General features: G+C 48.1%; 7 protein-coding genes across 7 annotated transcripts; 5 read left to right on the top strand and 2 right to left on the bottom strand.

Moving 5' to 3' along the window:
* Nucleotides 1-1,522: 1,522 nt before the first annotated feature.
* On the top strand, nucleotides 1,523-4,350 carry BDV27DRAFT_171969 (uncharacterized protein; the record flags this gene model as incomplete). The annotated part of the gene is made up of 4 exons (XM_032075737.1): nucleotides 1,523-1,760; nucleotides 1,807-1,985; nucleotides 2,049-3,644; nucleotides 3,685-4,350. The coding sequence occupies 4 exons, from the start codon at nucleotides 1,523-1,525 to the stop codon at nucleotides 4,348-4,350; spliced, it is 2,679 nt and encodes an 892-aa protein (XP_031927981.1).
* Nucleotides 4,351-5,089: 739 nt separating this feature from the next.
* BDV27DRAFT_157381 (tubby C-terminal-like domain-containing protein) lies at nucleotides 5,090-5,902 on the top strand (the record flags this gene model as incomplete). The annotated part of the gene is made up of 3 exons (XM_032072497.1): nucleotides 5,090-5,662; nucleotides 5,723-5,768; nucleotides 5,820-5,902. The coding sequence occupies 3 exons, from the start codon at nucleotides 5,090-5,092 to the stop codon at nucleotides 5,900-5,902; spliced, it is 702 nt and encodes a 233-aa protein (XP_031927980.1).
* A 453-nt stretch (nucleotides 5,903-6,355) lies between these two features.
* Nucleotides 6,356-7,552, bottom strand: BDV27DRAFT_171965 (glycoside hydrolase family 43 protein; the record flags this gene model as incomplete). The annotated part of the gene is made up of 4 exons (XM_032075736.1): nucleotides 6,356-6,881; nucleotides 6,950-6,981; nucleotides 7,037-7,193; nucleotides 7,241-7,552. The coding sequence occupies 4 exons, from the start codon at nucleotides 7,550-7,552 to the stop codon at nucleotides 6,387-6,389; spliced, it is 996 nt and encodes a 331-aa protein (XP_031927979.1). The 3' UTR covers nucleotides 6,356-6,386.
* A 499-nt stretch (nucleotides 7,553-8,051) lies between these two features.
* Nucleotides 8,052-9,603, bottom strand: BDV27DRAFT_171963 (MFS transporter; the record flags this gene model as incomplete). The annotated part of the gene is made up of 3 exons (XM_032075735.1): nucleotides 8,052-8,399; nucleotides 8,450-9,204; nucleotides 9,450-9,603. 3 exons carry the CDS (start codon nucleotides 9,601-9,603, stop codon nucleotides 8,052-8,054), a joined length of 1,257 nt encoding a protein of 418 aa, XP_031927978.1.
* Nucleotides 9,604-10,383: 780 nt separating this feature from the next.
* BDV27DRAFT_144868 (transcription factor domain-containing protein) lies at nucleotides 10,384-11,572 on the top strand (the record flags this gene model as incomplete). The annotated part of the gene is made up of 3 exons (XM_032070319.1): nucleotides 10,384-10,603; nucleotides 10,655-10,695; nucleotides 10,778-11,572. The coding sequence occupies 3 exons, from the start codon at nucleotides 10,384-10,386 to the stop codon at nucleotides 11,570-11,572; spliced, it is 1,056 nt and encodes a 351-aa protein (XP_031927977.1).
* A 422-nt stretch (nucleotides 11,573-11,994) lies between these two features.
* Nucleotides 11,995-13,983, top strand: BDV27DRAFT_144867 (acyl--CoA ligase; the record flags this gene model as incomplete). Its single annotated transcript, XM_032070318.1, has 5 exons — nucleotides 11,995-12,031; nucleotides 12,120-12,380; nucleotides 12,455-12,786; nucleotides 12,844-12,946; nucleotides 12,998-13,983. The coding sequence occupies 5 exons, from the start codon at nucleotides 11,995-11,997 to the stop codon at nucleotides 13,981-13,983; spliced, it is 1,719 nt and encodes a 572-aa protein (XP_031927976.1).
* Nucleotides 13,984-16,061: 2,078 nt separating this feature from the next.
* Nucleotides 16,062-17,408, top strand: BDV27DRAFT_144866 (uncharacterized protein; the record flags this gene model as incomplete). Its single annotated transcript, XM_032070317.1, has 1 exon — nucleotides 16,062-17,408. The coding sequence occupies one exon, from the start codon at nucleotides 16,062-16,064 to the stop codon at nucleotides 17,406-17,408; it is 1,347 nt and encodes a 448-aa protein (XP_031927975.1).
* Nucleotides 17,409-17,655: the final 247 nt, after the last annotated feature.

The raw sequence follows: 17,655 nt of genomic DNA, 5'->3' as shown, positions 1-17,655 counted from the left end.
TGGGGAGCAAATCCTTAGCGGCGGCTAATACAAGGCGGCACGTCCCGCTAGCGATACTCCGGGACCCCACTGAATCGCCTAATTAGGACGTTAATCTTCTATTTCAAGCGAGGTCGTAGTCTTACGGCAATTGATCCGCCGGCACTGGTAGTTATAGCCGATGAACTAATCCACTTTCGCTACGGACTCAAGGCGCTCGAAGGGTATATACTGTAACTCTACTGGGTGCATTTTCTTCTCAAACCCGGCAAATATCCAATTCAACGAGGGACATAATATGACGTACTTCTTGCTGAGATCTCGAGATACAGGAAACTATAAATTATGTCAAATTGTCATCGCAATGCCTATTGGAATGAATGGCCGAAGGGAATTGATGTGTTTTCACGCGAGGGCAAAAGGAGCTTGGCGTGTTGGCCATAGTGCAAAGGGTGACACTTCTCCAAACAGACGAGTTGAGTTTTCGCATTTGCGGCATCATCCACCTTTTCTGGCTGAGGAGATAGCGGGAAGAATACTTCACCGATCGTATATTTTAAGTACAGTGTGCCTGTAATGCTACCAAGCGGCAGCCAAACGACCCAACGGCAGGCGTACGGAGTCACGTGTCATTCAAGAGCGCCTACATAGTTTCTTCGGTACTGCCTCGTTGAAACTGTTCTTCACAGAGGCAGCAATTCAAGAGATCTCGGACTATGGGATTTGGCAATCATCATGGGGGCTGTAGGAAGAGCGCGAAACAAACAATTTGAATATCCTTCCGCTGCATTAGTACCATGAGTGGGCTCTGTTAATATATAATTTCCGAGAATATAGTGCGAGAATATATGCAAGTAATACGTCGGCGGCCCTAGTACCTGATTCATGGATTAGTACCGATAGCCATGATATTAGACCCAAATCTCACTTCGGATGTGGTGTCTGATAGCTTGCAATATTTGTGTAGAGAATATTCCTTTTCATAAAACACCTAGAATACTGGTTTTCTTATTGAAATATGGAACTAGAACCTTGGCGATTGTATACAGTATATAAATCTCCCAGCTGTTTTGGACCAAAAGAGTAACCGACAGAAGAAACTTGGAAAAAGTAGGGAAAGAATTGCGGGAATATAATACACCATGCAAGAGTTCACATTCACCATAACACTAACACTGGTATTGCAGACTAAAATTGAAAGGAAACTCTTGCTGTTGGGGTTACATTTTACAAGTTAAGATATTTTATATCATATTGGGACTCCATATAGGGCTTATTGCATTGGACACTGTGTTGTATTGGACTTGTCTCGGCCTATCACATGGTAGAAAACCTGAATCATGTCCGGTTGTGCCAACACATCTTTCAAGCGGGGTAGAAGAAAAAGAAGACCATCACTTCGATGGAAGAGCACCAACAAGCCCACCTGTAGCATGCTCCTGAACATTCATGCTGGAAGAAACCCTTGAATATCTCCAAAGAAGAAAGAAATAATAACAATAAAAATAGGAGTAATAAAAAAAAGCCTAAAGAGAGTCATACAATGTTTGCTTTGTTCGACAAACTACAATCTAAGCAGAGAGCATGGTCTGAAAAACGTAACTCCTTGAACGAGGAGAGTACAAATGGGTCGCAAAGTCTGGTACCCAAGCAAGACGCGCATCGCACACCTGCTACTCAACCAAACGATCTCTGGGTTAGAGCTGAAGAGAAATTGAGACAGAATAGGGAGCTGGACAAGATCCTGACAGACTCAGCTAAGATACTGGAATCTGATTACGGTCTGAAACTTCAACCAGGTGCCACAAGTCACCACAAACGACTGAGCGATCTACGAGAAGGAGAGGAAGTGGGTCATTCACCTAGGGAATCATAGTGTCAGTGTTGGGGAGCAAATCGCCAACATATCCAAAAATGTCGTGGCGCTCAAAGATCTGATCACTCCTGCTGCAAGCTTGAGCCCCCCAGCTTCGCTTGCCTGTGCTGGCATAATAGCTTGTTTTTCGGTAAATCCTAATCTAGCCCTCTCTCCTATACGGTCAATTTATCAAAATCCTAACTTCAACTAGATGGTTGTCCAAGCGGCTGAACAGCATGCGCTTCTCCTACAAGGGTTAGAATCAACATCTGGATTGGTACTACGCCTTCACGTCATGGAAAACCTTTATTTGCATTCTCGGCCAAAACAGGGTGTTGATCTCCTTGAAGAGTTTCAAGGCACTTTGGTCTCCATCTACTCAAAGATACTAGAGTTCCAGGCTCGTGCGGTCTGCTACGTACACCGACATTCAGCCTCTCAGCTCCTGAGAGATATTTTCAAGTGGGACGGATGGGCCGAACTGTTGGAAGGCTTTGAGACCTCTCAAAAATCTTTAGATCGATTTACTTCGCTGATTGGGCATGCGGAACTAACTCAAAAGCTCGAAGAGTTAAATACTTCACACGAACGTGATACCTGGACAACTACACCGGCTCGAGATGAAAGGGTAAAAAAATTTTTCAACCTGCTCTACACTTGCCCATACAAGGATCGCAAAGACAGGAATAGCAAACGGGTTCCTGGAACATGTAAATGGTTCACTAGCCATCCTATATTCAAGGACTGGCAACAGAGGACAAATAACGAATTTCCCGGTCTTTTGTGGGTGTCGGCTGATCCCGGTTGTGGCAAGTCGGTCTTAACGAGATATCTTGTTGATGAAGTTATTCTCAATACCGTTGACAGAACAGTCTGCTATTTCTTCTTCAAGGATGACTTTCCGGATCAGAAGAGTGCGACAAGCGCACTCTCAGTCATATTACGTCAGCTTTTTATTGCGCAGCCTCAGCTTTTGCAAGATGCAGTCCTGAATAAGCAGGAAACTGATGGTCAAAAGCTTGTTCAATCATTTTCTGAATTATGGAACATCTTAGTGTCTGTCTCGGGCAATTCGAAGGCTGCAGAGGTTATATGTATCCTGGACGCATTGGACGAGTGTCAAGATGGTGACCGCAGGCAACTCATCTCCGCTGTGAAGGACTTTTACTTGGGGCCCCACAAAAGCAGCAAGCTAAAGTTCTTGATAACAAGCAGACCATATGATCACATACGTCGTGGCTTTTGGGAGTTGGAAAAACAACTACCTACCATTCATTTAAGTGGGGATAGCGAGGAAGAAGTCAAAGAGATATCTCACGAAATAGGTCTTGTTATTAAAAAAAGGGTAGATGACATCAGCGACCAACGGTCATTGGAGAAGGATGAGCGCGATATGCTTGCGCAAAAGCTGAACGCAGTTGATAATCAAACCTATCTGTGGGTTAGCCTCACCTTGGACGTGCTTGAAAATATCCCGAGTTTCACAAAAGGGAATGTCCGTCGAGTCATGAAGGACTTGCCCACAGCTGTTGACGATGCCTACGAAAAGATCTTGGCTCGGAGCTCAGATAAAGGCAAAGCTAGAGTTCTTCTTCATATCATTACAGTTGCAATGAGGCCTCTCTCCTTGCAAGAGTTATCTTTCGCCTTAGCAGTCAGTGCCGATCACGATAGTCTTACAAGTATACGTGATGACATGGAACCGAAGGACCGCTTTAGAAAGACTCTGAGGGACCTGTGTGGACTCTTTGTGGTTGTTATAGATGAGAAAGCTTACCTTCTTCATCAAACTGTCAAGGAATTCTTGGTAAGGGACAACAACTCTTTAGTAGATATAAAAAGACAAGAGATGGAAGCATTCAATACTGCCAGAGGAATCCAATCAGATTCTTGCAGAAATATGCACTTCATATCTAACATCTCGGCAAGATGACCTTTATGAGAAAGTCATTGATGAGGAAATGTTTGATAAATATTCCTCATGTTACTGGAGTGCACATTTCCGTCTAGCCTGTGTACGGGAAGGGAGCCCGCTATTGATACGCGCCCAAAGGCTTTGCAACCCAATGTCTGGTATATATCTACGGTGGTCTAAGAGCTATAGGTCTATGGAAGGCCCTTTGCCTGCGGGCGCCACAACACTTTTGGTAGCTTCAACTTTGGGACTTGCAGGCGTAGTAAATGCTCTGCTTGCCACAGGGAAGGTAGATATTGACATTAAGGATTTCTATGGACATACACCCCTATCTTGGGCAGCAGAGAACGGCCACGAGGCAGTGGTGAAGCTTCTTCTTGCCACAGGGAAGGTAGATATTGACTCTAAGGATTCCAATGGGCAGACACCCTTATGCTTGGCGGCATCCTATGGCAATGCGGCAGTGGTGAAAGCTCTGCTTGCCACAGAAAAGGTGGATATTGAGGCTAAGGATTCACTATATGGCCAGACATCCCTATCTTGGGCAGCAGGGAACGGCCACAAGGCAGTGGTGAAACTTCTTCAGGAACACCAATAGCTGGCCCCATACAACAAAAAATATCAGCTATACACTGACACCTCGCATTAAGTGATGTGCATGTATCCACTATAGCTAATTTCAGGTGTACCTGGTTGCATCAGAGCCATACCGTGTGAGGCTGCGGTTGTTACATACCCTCGCCACGTCGTAATAACAGGGAATACTGGGCGCCATTGTACCAATAATTCCATCAAGCTCTGGGAGATGGTGATGGGCACGCCTCAGCAGGCCCTGGAGGGCCATTTCGATTCGGACGCTTCAGTTTGGGTTCCCCTACGAATGAATTGTTATCGAATATATATTATGCTTAAGAGGTAAAACACATACTGGCTTTCTGCTGAGTATCTTTTCACATCAGTCTCTTATTTCCCACTGTCTTTGCAAAACCAGGCTCTTCAACAGATGAGCCTTTTGCCCGCCAACACTGGAATACGAGGTTCGATAAGATAAGAATCGACTGAAACACCATAAAAATTGTGGATATCGTCTCGGCCAATCAAGTGTATTTCGACCCCAACAGCTCTTCTCTCCGCCACACTCGGGCGTCATCTGGAGCCTCACATCGCCTTGGAATTTATCTTGGCACAACCACTTGATAGTGGGACAGCGGTAGCAAGCTCACCTCCACGGCATGGATGCTGGGTAGCGCGAGCTGTAGCACGAAGTGCCACGCATTGTCCTTCCCTGCTTAAAGCATAACCTTCACCCCCTTCCCTCCCTCACTATCTCAAACACCATGACATCGACTCTTACCCCCCTCAAACAACCTATCGCCCTGCGAACGGAATACATTACCTCCCACCCAACAACTATCCGAGTCAAACAACACAGCAACAGCTGGTCGGGAGGCGACTTCACAATCACAAAATGCCCGACCGACGAGTCTCCCCTCGCGGAGAAACTCTTCACAGTCGATGGAGACTTCAAATCAATCAGTCAGCGACGATATTTTCAAGACGCCTCTGGCCTACCACTCTTTGAAATCGCTCACAAAAGACTCGGTGTGACATGGTTTGTTCATCTGCCTGGTGGCAGAGAGAATACGAGCTCCCCTCCAATTGCTACGATTGTACCTCAATGGCATGCCCTTAAGGATAAGTTCGACGTCCATTTGAATAATGCTGCGGCGGATGGAGAAGAGACGATTCTCGAAGTGCGAGGTCAGGATGTGTTTAAATCGAAGACGCATGTTTATCATAAGGGTGCCCTTGTTACCACGATTAAGTTGAAAGATATGGTCTCGGTGTATATACCTGGGAAACGACCTGCATGGGAGTTGGAGGTTGCTGAGGGGATGGATATGTCTTTGGTAGGTTAATCTTGCTTTCTGTATTGATCTTGTGGTGGTTGTGCTGATGTTGTGTTGCAGGCTGCGATTATTGGGGTTGTTTTAGCTACGGTGCTATATCAGAGCAGTATGTTGCTGTTGGAATTTGTTAGTATTCTTGATGCTGATTTAATTATAGGTTACAAAGGAACTGCACCGAAGTCTTCCGGGTCAGATCCAGATCCTGGAGTGGGAAGTAGTGGGAAAGAGCTGGCGCCATAGGCAAGAGGATTCGGCATATCTATGATCGCTGTGCGTGTGCTATTGTATGCATTGGAATGTTGTTTGAATAACAAACCGTTGCCGTTCTTTTATTTAATCACTAGCACATATTGTCTTAGTAGCGCAACTACTCAGTCTACTCACTCTATAGACCAAGGCCTCCACCTCAGTGGAAGACTTGGGTCTCTGTAATGTTGGTCTTCTCGAGGTGGTTAGAGTTTATACGGTTTGCCATGTCATGAGCATTCAAAAAGCTTACAGTCCAGAGAGCTCTTGGAAGCTTCGAGTTTGACCAGAGTATATTAGCCACCTAAAACATACACTATTACAATATCTACATGAGAAATAAAAGACTAATAATTAGGAATGTGTGGTATGTATATATGTATGTACATATCTCCTGACGTGAATAGCTGTTACATAAACTCTAATATCGAATACCCCTTCCCTTCACGGGCACTTTGCAGTTTCAAACGGCAATGGCTTACATGGCCTTCAACGCATCATACTGACTCTGAGTAACGCCAAGCACAGAATCGTGTCTCATAAAGGTCAAATCGTGAGAGGTATCCTTAGTAAAGACACCCTTACTCAGATCGTCCGTCGTCCAGCCAGAAATACCAGGAGAGCTACCGACAAGATCGGCAGTCATATATCCCTTACCACCACCGGCATTATCAGCAAAGAAATAGGGAGCTTCATAGCTGTTGCTGTCAACAACAGAACCTAGAACCGACCAGTCACCGAGAAGTCCATTGGTACTGATCTCCACGGGCAAACCATCGGTGCTGCTGCTGTTGACATATGACCGCAAAAGGGTGTTGCTATCAAGCTGGAGGATGCACAGGTCGATCACATCTGTAGTCCCCACGATATAGTCCTGTGGCTCGGTGAAGGTTTTGAAGTCGCTAGTGTAGGCGTAACGCAGGACGTTACCGGTGGTTGCGTCGCCTGTGTGGTCTGTGTCATCGGCGGAGTACTGGGGTGTGTTAGTTATGGTTATGCGCAAAGCGTGCGAACAGGGGCGGTAGAGCAAGGGTTCCTTACAAATTTCGAGGCCCAGTGAACGAAGTATTGTTCTGCGACAGTTAGCTTTCCTAACCCATTATCTTCGGGGTAAGTGCGATTACTAACCTTGTTCAGGATCCCAGATAGCATCTGGAGCCCACACCATTCCGGCAGTTTCATCCTCAACAGTCACCAGGGTATTCTCACTCCAGTTGACCAAGTCTGAGCTCTCCCAGACATAGATCGCGCGCGAGCCAGTGCGGACCGCATCATCCCAGGTTGTCTGTTGGTCAGCACGTCTGGTAAGCAATAATCAGTAGGGAAACTCACTTCGCCGATATTGAGGTCCGTCCCAATGATCCAATATTTCCCAGCATTCTCGCCCTGTCCCGCAATAACACTGGTGTCGCGAACAGCCTTGGTGCCCAGGGTTGGGGAAACAACAGCTTTACCGCCGTTGATGGCGGCAAAGCCAAGGGGGTCATCATTGTCGCTCAATGCAAAGTAGACACTCTCGTCGTCCGTTGTCCAGTAGACAGAGAGATACCCGACCTTTTCATCGGCTCTTTTGGCGGGCGTCGGAGACCCTAAGGCCGAGCCACATAGGGCAAGGGCAGGGAGGATAACTTGTTTGAGTTGCATTTTGACGGCACTGATTTTTGATGTGATACTACCCCCTGTAATTCATTGACGAACTGAGTCGAATATTTATATATTCAGCCAGCTCATGCCATCTAAGACACTGGCCGGAGAATTGCCCAAATGAGAGCGATCTTCAAGGATAGTGATTTCTTGTCGTTGCGTGGTCGCGACCCACATCTCTCCGCATGGGGAACTGATCCTCGCGGGGTTGATTGCTGATTCACTGAATAACTGCTATTCCCCGGAATAAATCCTGTGGAGAGGCGTTGCGCCTATTCTATTATTGGTTAAGGAGTGACGCTCGGATAATTGCAGTTGAGGTACGCAGAGCTACTCCAGGAACTATTGCGTCATATTCTGCTTGGAGATAGTATATTATGTGCCTAACTAAGACTAGCGCTTATGAGCTCTATTTATCTCGGTTATGTTCGATTTGAGTTCATAGAGTATCGGAGGGCTGTCGGCGTAATTTGAACCGAGCTGGTAGGGCTTTGACGTACTATTGCTGGGCTCCACCCTTCCTCTGGCGCGGCAATCCGAGCCAAAGCAATAATATCCCACCTGAAACACCTACAACGAACGGCAAGAGGGACTTAACTCCAGTACCCTGTGCAATTCCTCCAGCCACGAATGGAAGGACTGCTGCGCCAGCACCTCCAAAGGCAGCCACGAAGCCAACCGCCGCCACATGAAGATGCTTGGGCAGAAGTTTGGTTATGACAGCGACCACGCAGGGGAAGAGTGGACCGAGGAAGAAACCCTGGATGGACACCACCACCGCAGAGACATAGAAATTGGGAACCAACCATACAATCAAGGAACACACTATTGCACAAGTAGTGTAGATCTGCATGATATTAGTAACAAGACTAACAAAGGGGGAAACAGAATGCATACAGTTGTGGCTAATTTCTCACCCAGTCGCGCTGTAACAAACCCCAATACTACTCGTCCCGCGGTGATCCCTAGCCAGAATCCAGTCGCTGTCATGCCGCTGGGAAAGGGTGCTGCATGACGCACTTCCATCATTATTGTGACGATCCAGCCCCCGACCGTCACTTCCACTCCCACGTAAAACAGTAGGACGAAGGAACAGAGCCAAGATATACGCGCAGCGGGGCGGGTGAAAAGGGCATCCCGAAGCCCATTCTTGGCCTTATCGCCTGAGTCCTCATCAGATTGTTCGTGGGATTCGCGAAAGGCGGCACCTGTAAATCGCCAGAAAACAGCCGGGCATGCCACAGCTTCAATGACAGATATACCGATCTCCCCAGCAGTCAGCATTTCGTTGGGAATAAAACAGCATAAACCTACCATGAAAAAATAAAAATAGTACCAGGGAACTTTCGCCTGCGTAATCATGTTTGTAGCCACTAACGGACTAATCACCGCACCAAGGCCGTAAACCCCATGAAGCAAGCCAAGAAGCTCATTGGGGTTGTCGAGACTGCCGATGTATGTGTTCCATGCAGCCTCATGAAGTCCGTTTGCAATGCCCGCAAAAATGTACGCCACGACTAGCACGGGGTATGGAGGATGCGTACAGCTGATGATGTAGGCAACGAGGTGGCATGCTGGTGCAATCAAAGCTACGCCTCGCTGCCCCAAAGCCATATGCAGTTTGTTGTTGACTAATGCTGCTAGGACGTAGCCTACCAAGGGCGAGAGGAATACCAATGACACAATCATATATGAGATGCTATAATATTCCTCTAGCTGTTCAATTTGCCGTCAGTCTGAAATGTCAATGGTTAAGGAGTGCGGGGAACAACATATGGCAGTATAGCCTGTACATCTCGTTAGCGATGAACAGCGGGATACATTGCAGAGACACTTACGCCGTACGCAGCATCGTTGGCCCCCATGACAAAGAAGACCCAGAACGTGGTCAACACACGAATGATGTTCGATCTCGGACGGTTCCATTTGTTTGACTGGAGCGGGAGTTCATTCACGTCCTCTCGACTTTCTGCAGTAGAGGGTTGACGGGCTGGCTCATTCCCAGGCACGAGATATTGAGTGTCAGGCTCCATCTGGGATGAGGACATCATTGCGGCTGGAGATTGAAACAATGTTGACTAGAAGCTGTTGGGTGGGATTTACAATTATATATATTTTAGCTTTTAGCACCCAGCATATCGCCCCGCTACGTAGCCATCAAATATTGAGTCATTCTATCAGCTATCCATAATACGAGACCGACGAAGCGGTTCTGACAATAGTCCCAGCGTGCCATGGTAGCCATTGGTTTGTCAGATAGTGGTAAAGTGTGGCCGATGTTGAAGGTGGAGAAGTTTGTATCTTTCCAGATGTGATTCATCCACCGAGCTAAACCCGATCGGGACTCGTAAGTGCCGCGCTGGTTTCCATTTTCTCCACCTCGACGATGCCCTCCATCTTTCACGACATCCTGCTTCGCTTCTTGACAACAAAAACCCTGCTTTGATGGGTCTATAACCCTGAAATATCCTGAGGGGTTGCGCTTACGGCCCCACAACCCCCAGAAAATGGTCGAAGATGCCGGTAACAGGCCACGGCCTGCCACCCGCTCTAAAGATGGATGTCTTACCTGTCGTCGGCGCAAGAAGAAGTGTGATGAACGTCATCCCACCTGTACAGGGTGCCACCGAAACCGTCTCACCTGCCAATGGCCAACGACGGAAGTGGTCGTGCGCAGGCGACGTCCGCGCCGACGCCAAGGTCTCTCGGACATGACAATCCCGCCTGAGTTAGCAGCTATGGTGACGGTCTTCGCAGTTCCCAGCCCAGGCCTGGTCCGTCGGCTTCTAGACCATTTCGCAAAACATGGCCCTATGTGGCTGACCTCCAGGATGGATAACCGGCGAACTGCGATTCTCTCTCATATTTTTCCGGAAGTCATGGAAAGTTCCCTGATTCTCCACTGTGTGCTCATGATCGCAGCAAAAGACCTACTGAAGTATGATTCGAGCGTGGAATTACAAGCCTCAGCTGTTGAGTACTACGACCGAGCTGTTTCTGGCCTGCGTGGGGCTCTCAGTGGTGAGCAATCGTCAAACGAGCCCACTTCTGGTACGGATTGAACAGGTCGTGATTTAATAGCAAAATAATAACAGCTTGCAGACCACAACCTGTTGGCAGTTGCCTTATTTTGTCTTCACGAGGTGAGTCTCTATATTTTGGATAGACTTGAAAACGGCAGAGTTTAATACCGTATAGTCGCAAAATTACTCTGATAACGATCAGATACTACCACATCTAAATGCTGCGGCTGCTCTACTAAGACCTCGGCTCCAGATGGTGCCGCCCAACTCATCTCTTCGCAAGTTTCTCGTCGAGATGTTTTGTTACTTCTTTTCCATCACAGCATTTACTCACGGTGCTCATCTGTCACTGAGTGAGGCCAGGCAGATATTTGAATTTCCCGGTCTCCTCCAGCACTTAGAAAGCGGATCAATTATGGGAACCTCCCAGAAAGTATTCTTTACTGTGTTCCGTGTCGCGCTCCATCTATCACGGGGTGAACCAACTACGTTCTCCGATAGGAAGATATATCGCGACATAGTGAGCGCTGAGCAAGAGTTGCGGTATGTGCGGGCGTCATTCCATGCCCGTCCCGACATGGGTGCGCAAACGATCAACGACGGTGTGACATTCGAGCTGTATCGCCTTGCTTGTCTGATATACTTGCAAAGCCTTCTGGATAAGTCCATCTCTATTTGTGCCCCTTCCATCCAAGAGATGGTATCCTCTTTTGTCAGCCACCTATCGATGTTACCACCCGAATCGCCATCAGACGGGTTTCTTTGCTGGCCCATGGTGATTGTGGGGCGTTGTGCCATCCAGCAAGAGCACCGAGTCGCCATTACCACGAAATTGAAGACAATATTCAACAAATTTCGATCAGAAATATTTTCGAAGAACCTTACTGTGTTGAGGCAGCATTGGCGATACTTGGAGAGAGTAGACCCAAATTCAGCGCCTAACTTTAGTCTGGCGCATAGTATGCACAACTTCAATGATGCAGTTCTCATGGTTTGAAGTATAGATATACGACGGTAAAGGAGCACTCCATGACGGATATTAAATATTGCTATCAAAATTGTAGAACCAGGTGTGAAGCCTAATGCTTCTACCTAGACCTGGTAGGCGGGACTGTGTCTTTACTAATTCGATGTGAATACAAAACCCACTTGCTTAAAGGCCTCCATCGGACGGTGCTCTCGGTATTCGATAAAGTTAGTGCAGTGCCTTGACCTCAAACATTCAAAGCACCTAGATATACCGATTGGACAAACAAAAGTCATTACCGACATGCGGGGTATAAGTCGACCTCGGTCTACTGTTTCCCCGCATGAACGATCATATATTCACCGGGGGTCGACATGCAAGTCTACCATCCATGATCTAGTAAATTGTTCCTAAGTCAGGATTGAAATTGAAACAAAGCAAATCAGGACAAAATGGTGGTCTTTCAGTCGGATAGACCGCGTATCAACAGTACGTCGTCTCCACTCTCCCTCGCACCATGACTACAAACCTCTAAGTATTAAGTACGAATTCTGGCTGAGATTCTAGTAATGATAAGTCCCCACGGATATCACAATCTGGAAATGGTTGTTCGACTCCCACTACTCTCCCTTGAACTCCAACAGCCCCGATAAACTGGGCGCTTTCGTCAACGCCGCCACGAAGGAGAGTATACGGTATGACGCCCTCAAAGAATACACGACATATGTTTCCACTGCTCTGGTGCGCAACTATGGCCTTCAACCCGGGGATACCGTTGCCCTCTTCAGTCCGAATACGATTTGGTATCCAGTTGCGATGTTAGCTGCTGTTCGTGCCGGTTAGTCTTTGTCCTTGTCAGCCCTAGCTTCCCTAGTTAAGAATACATTGCTGACAATAAGGACATGTAAAAAGGGGGTATAATATCGGGCGCCTCGCCAGCCTATAACATCGAAGAGATGACTTATGCCCTCAAAACTGGGAAAGCAAAATTTCTCATGACCGTCCCTTCCGGCATGGAGGTTGCGGTCCCCGCTGCCCGGGAAGCCGGGATCCCTCCCGAGCGGATCTTTCTCCTTGAGGGTCAAAAGGGCGAGTATCGATCGGTCCAGGATCTCGTCCAGAAGGGGAGAAATTATGGACCGGCTGGACAGACGACCCCTTTTGAGCTTCCTAGGGGGAAAACAAATCGGGATGTGTGTGGGTTTTTGAGTTTTAGCTCAGGCACCACGGGACTGCCGAAAGCCGTATGTGTGATCCATAGATGAATCAGGTGAGAGTTGGCTAATATAAAGACTGGGCAGGTGATGATCGCCCATCACAACGTCATCGCGCAATGCATGCAAGTTGATCAACTTTTGCGGAAGGATGTAACGAAGTCGTTGGCTGTATTGCCTTTATTTCATAGTAGGTCCCACTTCCGCTTCCTACCCGAGATCAAATGCTGACACAGAGAAGTCACCGGGCTCGTTCACCAAATGCACCTACCTGTAATCCGGAATAGCACCGTCTATATGCTCCCCTCCTTCACCATGGAATCCATGCTGGCGACCATAGTCGAATATCAAATTACCGAGATCCTCTCCGTACCTCCCATCATCATCCGACTCCTCACCGACCCAGTTGTGTCCAAATATGACCTCTCGCATGTGAAGACCTTTTCCTCCGGTGCAGCTCCTATCTCCGGCGAGATTCTCCAGAAACTGCAGGTCCGGTTCCCATGGACAGGGTTTAAGCAGGGATACGGGATGACGGAGTCTTGCAGCTGTATTACCGCCCATCCACCTGAAAAGCAGACTTACGAGTATGCGCAACGGGCCGGGATCCTAGTTGCTAATACCGAGGTAAAGATTCTTGACACTCAGAATGGGAAGGAAGTGGGGTATGGTGAAGAGGGCGAAATTCTAGCCCGGGGGCCTCAGGTGGTCATGGGGTATTTGGGGAATGACAAAGCGACGCGGGAAACGTTTGATTCCGATGGGTGGTTGCATACTGGGGATGTGGGGTATATGGATCAGGAGGGGTTCCTTGTGATTACAGATCGGATCAAGGAAATGATTAAAGTAAAGGGAATTGGGGTTTCGTCTGCTGAATTGGAGGACTTGTTGCTTGGGCACCCTGAAGTGGATGATGCGGCGGTCACATCGGTGCCCGATGATTATTCGGGGGAGAAGCCGAAGGCGTATGTGGTGGTCAAGGCTGGGGCAAAGGCTAGATTGGCGACGGAAGATGGTGTGCGACGTGTTGGGAAGGAGTTGATTGAGTATGTGAAGGCCAAGAAGGTGCGCCATAAATGGATTGTCGAGGTGGAATTTATGGATGAGATTCCGAAGAGTGCGAGTGGGAAGATCCTACGGCGAGTACTAAGAGATCGGGAGAGGAAGAGGGAGAGTGGGGAGAAGAGGCTGGTCGTTCGGGATGAGAAGACGACGGCTAAGTTGTAAGATGGTAACTCGGACACGCAACTCTGGTGCAGATCGCATTTTCCTCAACAACAACACTGGGGCATTATCACACGGTACGAAACCTTAATAGCTGGAAATGTCTGTTAGGTTATAAATTTATAAATAAATGCCTTGAAAAAACGCGATTGTGTCTAGAACAATTTGTCTTTCCATTAGAGTGAGTTGCGAGACTTCTAATTTTCACTTGCGTCCAGGTGGTTCGTGTGTCTTATAATAAAAGGCACAATTTACTTGCAATACTTCGCCGGTGTTGATGAGATCCAATTGTCCATCGCCGAAATATTGCCGGGAATGAATCCGAGTTGACAGTGGTTGGGGGGGAGAGGAATATATTATGGACTAAGCGAGGATGATGCTTTCGATAACTTCTGTTCAGTATTAACGAAAGGAGACTAGCTGTTTATATACATGTAACATACCTGACATGAGGAACCGTTGCTGCTTTACTCAGGTGGCTTACCCCATACTTGTGAGAATAAAGCAGCATGGGGAGCCACACTAGTACCGAAAAGGCAATCAACGGAGGAAATCCGATCATCATCTGTCGCTTGGACTTATTCATGAAGAAACCAACACACACCAGCTCCACTACCGCAGCATATCACGAGACAACTCATATGGCGTGCTTTATAGAGGCGTTTAAATCGAACGATCCAGATCCATGGACATACTAAGTGATAGAGACATTGTGAGTCCACGTCGCACTATTACTCTCCACCGGTCACCTGATGCCGGCTTAGTCGACGCCGTGTTTACCGGAGTGAGTGATTTCCAAAGCTATCGTGACCGTCCTTTAGGTGCGATGAGCCGATGGTGCAATGAGCCATGACAATGCCTGGTGTGGAGGATTTCCTTTCGTCTTTCGAGTCACCGCCCAAAAGCCATCATTCTGACCACTAAATATATATTCCGCACGTACTTGGTGGGCCTGGCTCTTTGGGCTTGAGCTACCATAGCCTTTGGACGTGTTTTCTAGAAATGTTCCAAAGGTGTACTCGTTGCTTTGACACCACCTTTTAATTGGGCACTAGGGATTCTGACTTCCTCGGTGATACTAGACCTATTTAAGATAGCTAACCGATACGCAGGTTCCTGGGCTAAGGAGGCCCGCGTGGAACATGTACGGAGAGTATATGGGACAATAGAGAGAAAGGAGGGAGGCTGGAACGCTGTCGACATGAGTTAATGACTAAGTTGGAAAAAGCATGGGCCAGCTTTTGGACCTGAAGATGAACTTTGTCGCTTTTCTTACCCAAACACTTGAGACTAAAGCGTGCCAACCGAGGGTCTCGTCAGTGGATAAACAACTGTGGGTCAGCCGGGTTGCCGTCCCGAGTAATGCACGGAGAATCAAGATAAGCATCCTCATTCGAAGGTCGATCAAGCAAGGGGCCAGAACCCAACTTTAAGCTTCAGGTCCGACATCTCGGGCTATATTCAACTTATTCAACATGATCGATCGCCAACCACCACATGCAGTGTAGACATGGTGAAGAAAAAATCTCTTCACGCTGACACCGCCGGAGAATTTCCGTTGTGGAGAAAATTCTGCATTCGAACCTGGCAGACCTGTTGCCACTTAGTCACACGGACGGAATGGTTCTTCTCTAGTACTTTCCACACGGTGCATCCTCGATCATTCTGGACGGTTGTCATTTTCCAAAATTAGGGGCGTGTGTGGTGGATCCCCAGAAAACCTTGAAAGCTTACGAACCGACTTCCCTCTTGGCTTCCGTTTCGGGAAGATCGCCAGATGGAAAGTCTGGGTCGAGACTCATCATCGAACGGGAGCTCGTGCCCTAACGAGAAACGAACGGCACAGCTGGCACACATTCCGATTTCTATGACTTGAGAAGAATTGTCGTTATCAAGAGTCATTGCTACCACGTGGATCCGGGGAGGTACCCCTGATTACATTTTTATGATGCCTCCTAGTCATCACCTTCTTCCCTGACAAGGAGGGTAAAGGGTTATAAAAACGGAGTGCCCCGATGCCCGTTACATCATCCCCGTCATCATCTGTACACCCAGAAGGCACCTGCTATACTATCTCACACATGGGACCACTGCATCTGGACGTTCCAACCACCCATCACGTTTATGAAGGGTCTCACGGCGAGAGATACAGCCCACCCATTTCGGGCTCCGTCCTGGTTCCAGTATCCTCGTTGGATTTTGATCAGGCGGAGTATCCCAATGTTACGGTCGGTTTGCTCCGAACTGTGACGTTGCGAGACGGGGAGCTGGCATCCACTGCCCCCAACGACAACAAAAAGGGGGATTTCCTTCAGCGGCTTCGCAGGAAACGCGTGCCCCAAGCTCAGACTACCGCCACTCAACCAAAGGAGGGGAGCAGTACGGTAGAGACACTGGTACAGTGTCAGCTATGGCACTCCCCAGAGCCAGTAGAGTGGTATGAGGAGTCGGGCGCGGTCGTGCTCAAGTTTCTTTTCTCAATACCAGTTCCGCCCGGCACGTCAGGCACGACGGAAACTCCATTCGGAGGGTTGTCTTATGCGGTCCGCGCTGCAGTCACTTCGTCGTCTGGGGTGACAGTGGACGCGACAAGGGACGTGCAAATTCAGTCCCGGATCGTGACTGGCCCGAGTCAGACCGTTCGCCATTTCAAAAAGTACACTGGCGAACGGTTGCAGTCAGAGTTGTCTCTTACCCCAGAGCAACCAACAGATCCCAAAGCAAAGCTTGCATATTCCGCGAAGCTTGTGGCCCGGGGCACTACGGCGCGGGGTGATCGTCCTACAGAAAGGAAGCAATTCTTCATTCGAGAAGTACGATGGAGTGTCGACGAGACGGTGAGATTGATGAAAATCTCCAACAGCGATGGTCCTGACGGAGAGAGCATCACTTGGAAAGAGAAATCCGTGCGCCAGGTTTGCTCGGGAAAGCAGCAGGGTCGCTGGGCTCCGAATAAGAAATTATCTGCCCAGCAACGGAAAGGCTATGATGACCATGACCGAATTGACGTTCCCTTCGACATAATCATCCCCAGAAGTGCATCCACCGCAGATCGGCCGGATCTTTCGTCCTGTTCCTTCGACTCTGGATCACCATGTCGGCACCTGACCCCCTGCAAATTTAACGAGGAATGCACTGAGTCAAGAGGGGAGAGGACCACAATCATGGTCGACCATCGTTTGAGACTCGATCTCATCACCGGGGAAGACACTCTTGATGAAAAGACAGGAGACCTTATAAACCGAAAGCAATTTGCAAAAGCATTCACAACCTGCTATACCCTCCCACTCCACGAAGTGGCTGGCCGAAATGCCATCCCGGAGGGTACCTTCCACGGCAACAGCGCTCCTCCATTATATGAGGGAGAATCTGCTATGCCTCCTGCATATGATTTTGACGCACCATATACATCGCTTTGTTCTGTTTAATTTCTGTTTCGTTATACGTGATATCCATCCCGCATGAGGACCGTTCTTCTGTCATTTGGTGTTGTTGCTGTTTGCTTATCTTCCCTCTGCAACCTTTTTTAATCCAATTCCTTCCCTTTGCTACCCCAGTTGTTACCCAATTGTTAGAAGTTCTCCTACTTTCGGGGAGCGCATGAAGTATTACGACTCTGCTCTTATGCTTTCTTGTTTTTTTGTTCTAGATCGATCGCTTTTTTTTTTTTTTTTT

The sequence above is a fragment of the Aspergillus caelatus genome (genome assembly GCF_009193585.1).
Source record: "Aspergillus caelatus strain CBS 763.97 unplaced genomic scaffold BDV27scaffold_79, whole genome shotgun sequence".
NCBI classification, from domain to species: Eukaryota; Fungi; Ascomycota; class Eurotiomycetes; order Eurotiales; family Aspergillaceae; genus Aspergillus; species Aspergillus caelatus.
The sequence above is the reverse complement of the archived record's forward strand: the minus strand, read 5'-3'. Positions and strand labels throughout refer to the sequence as shown.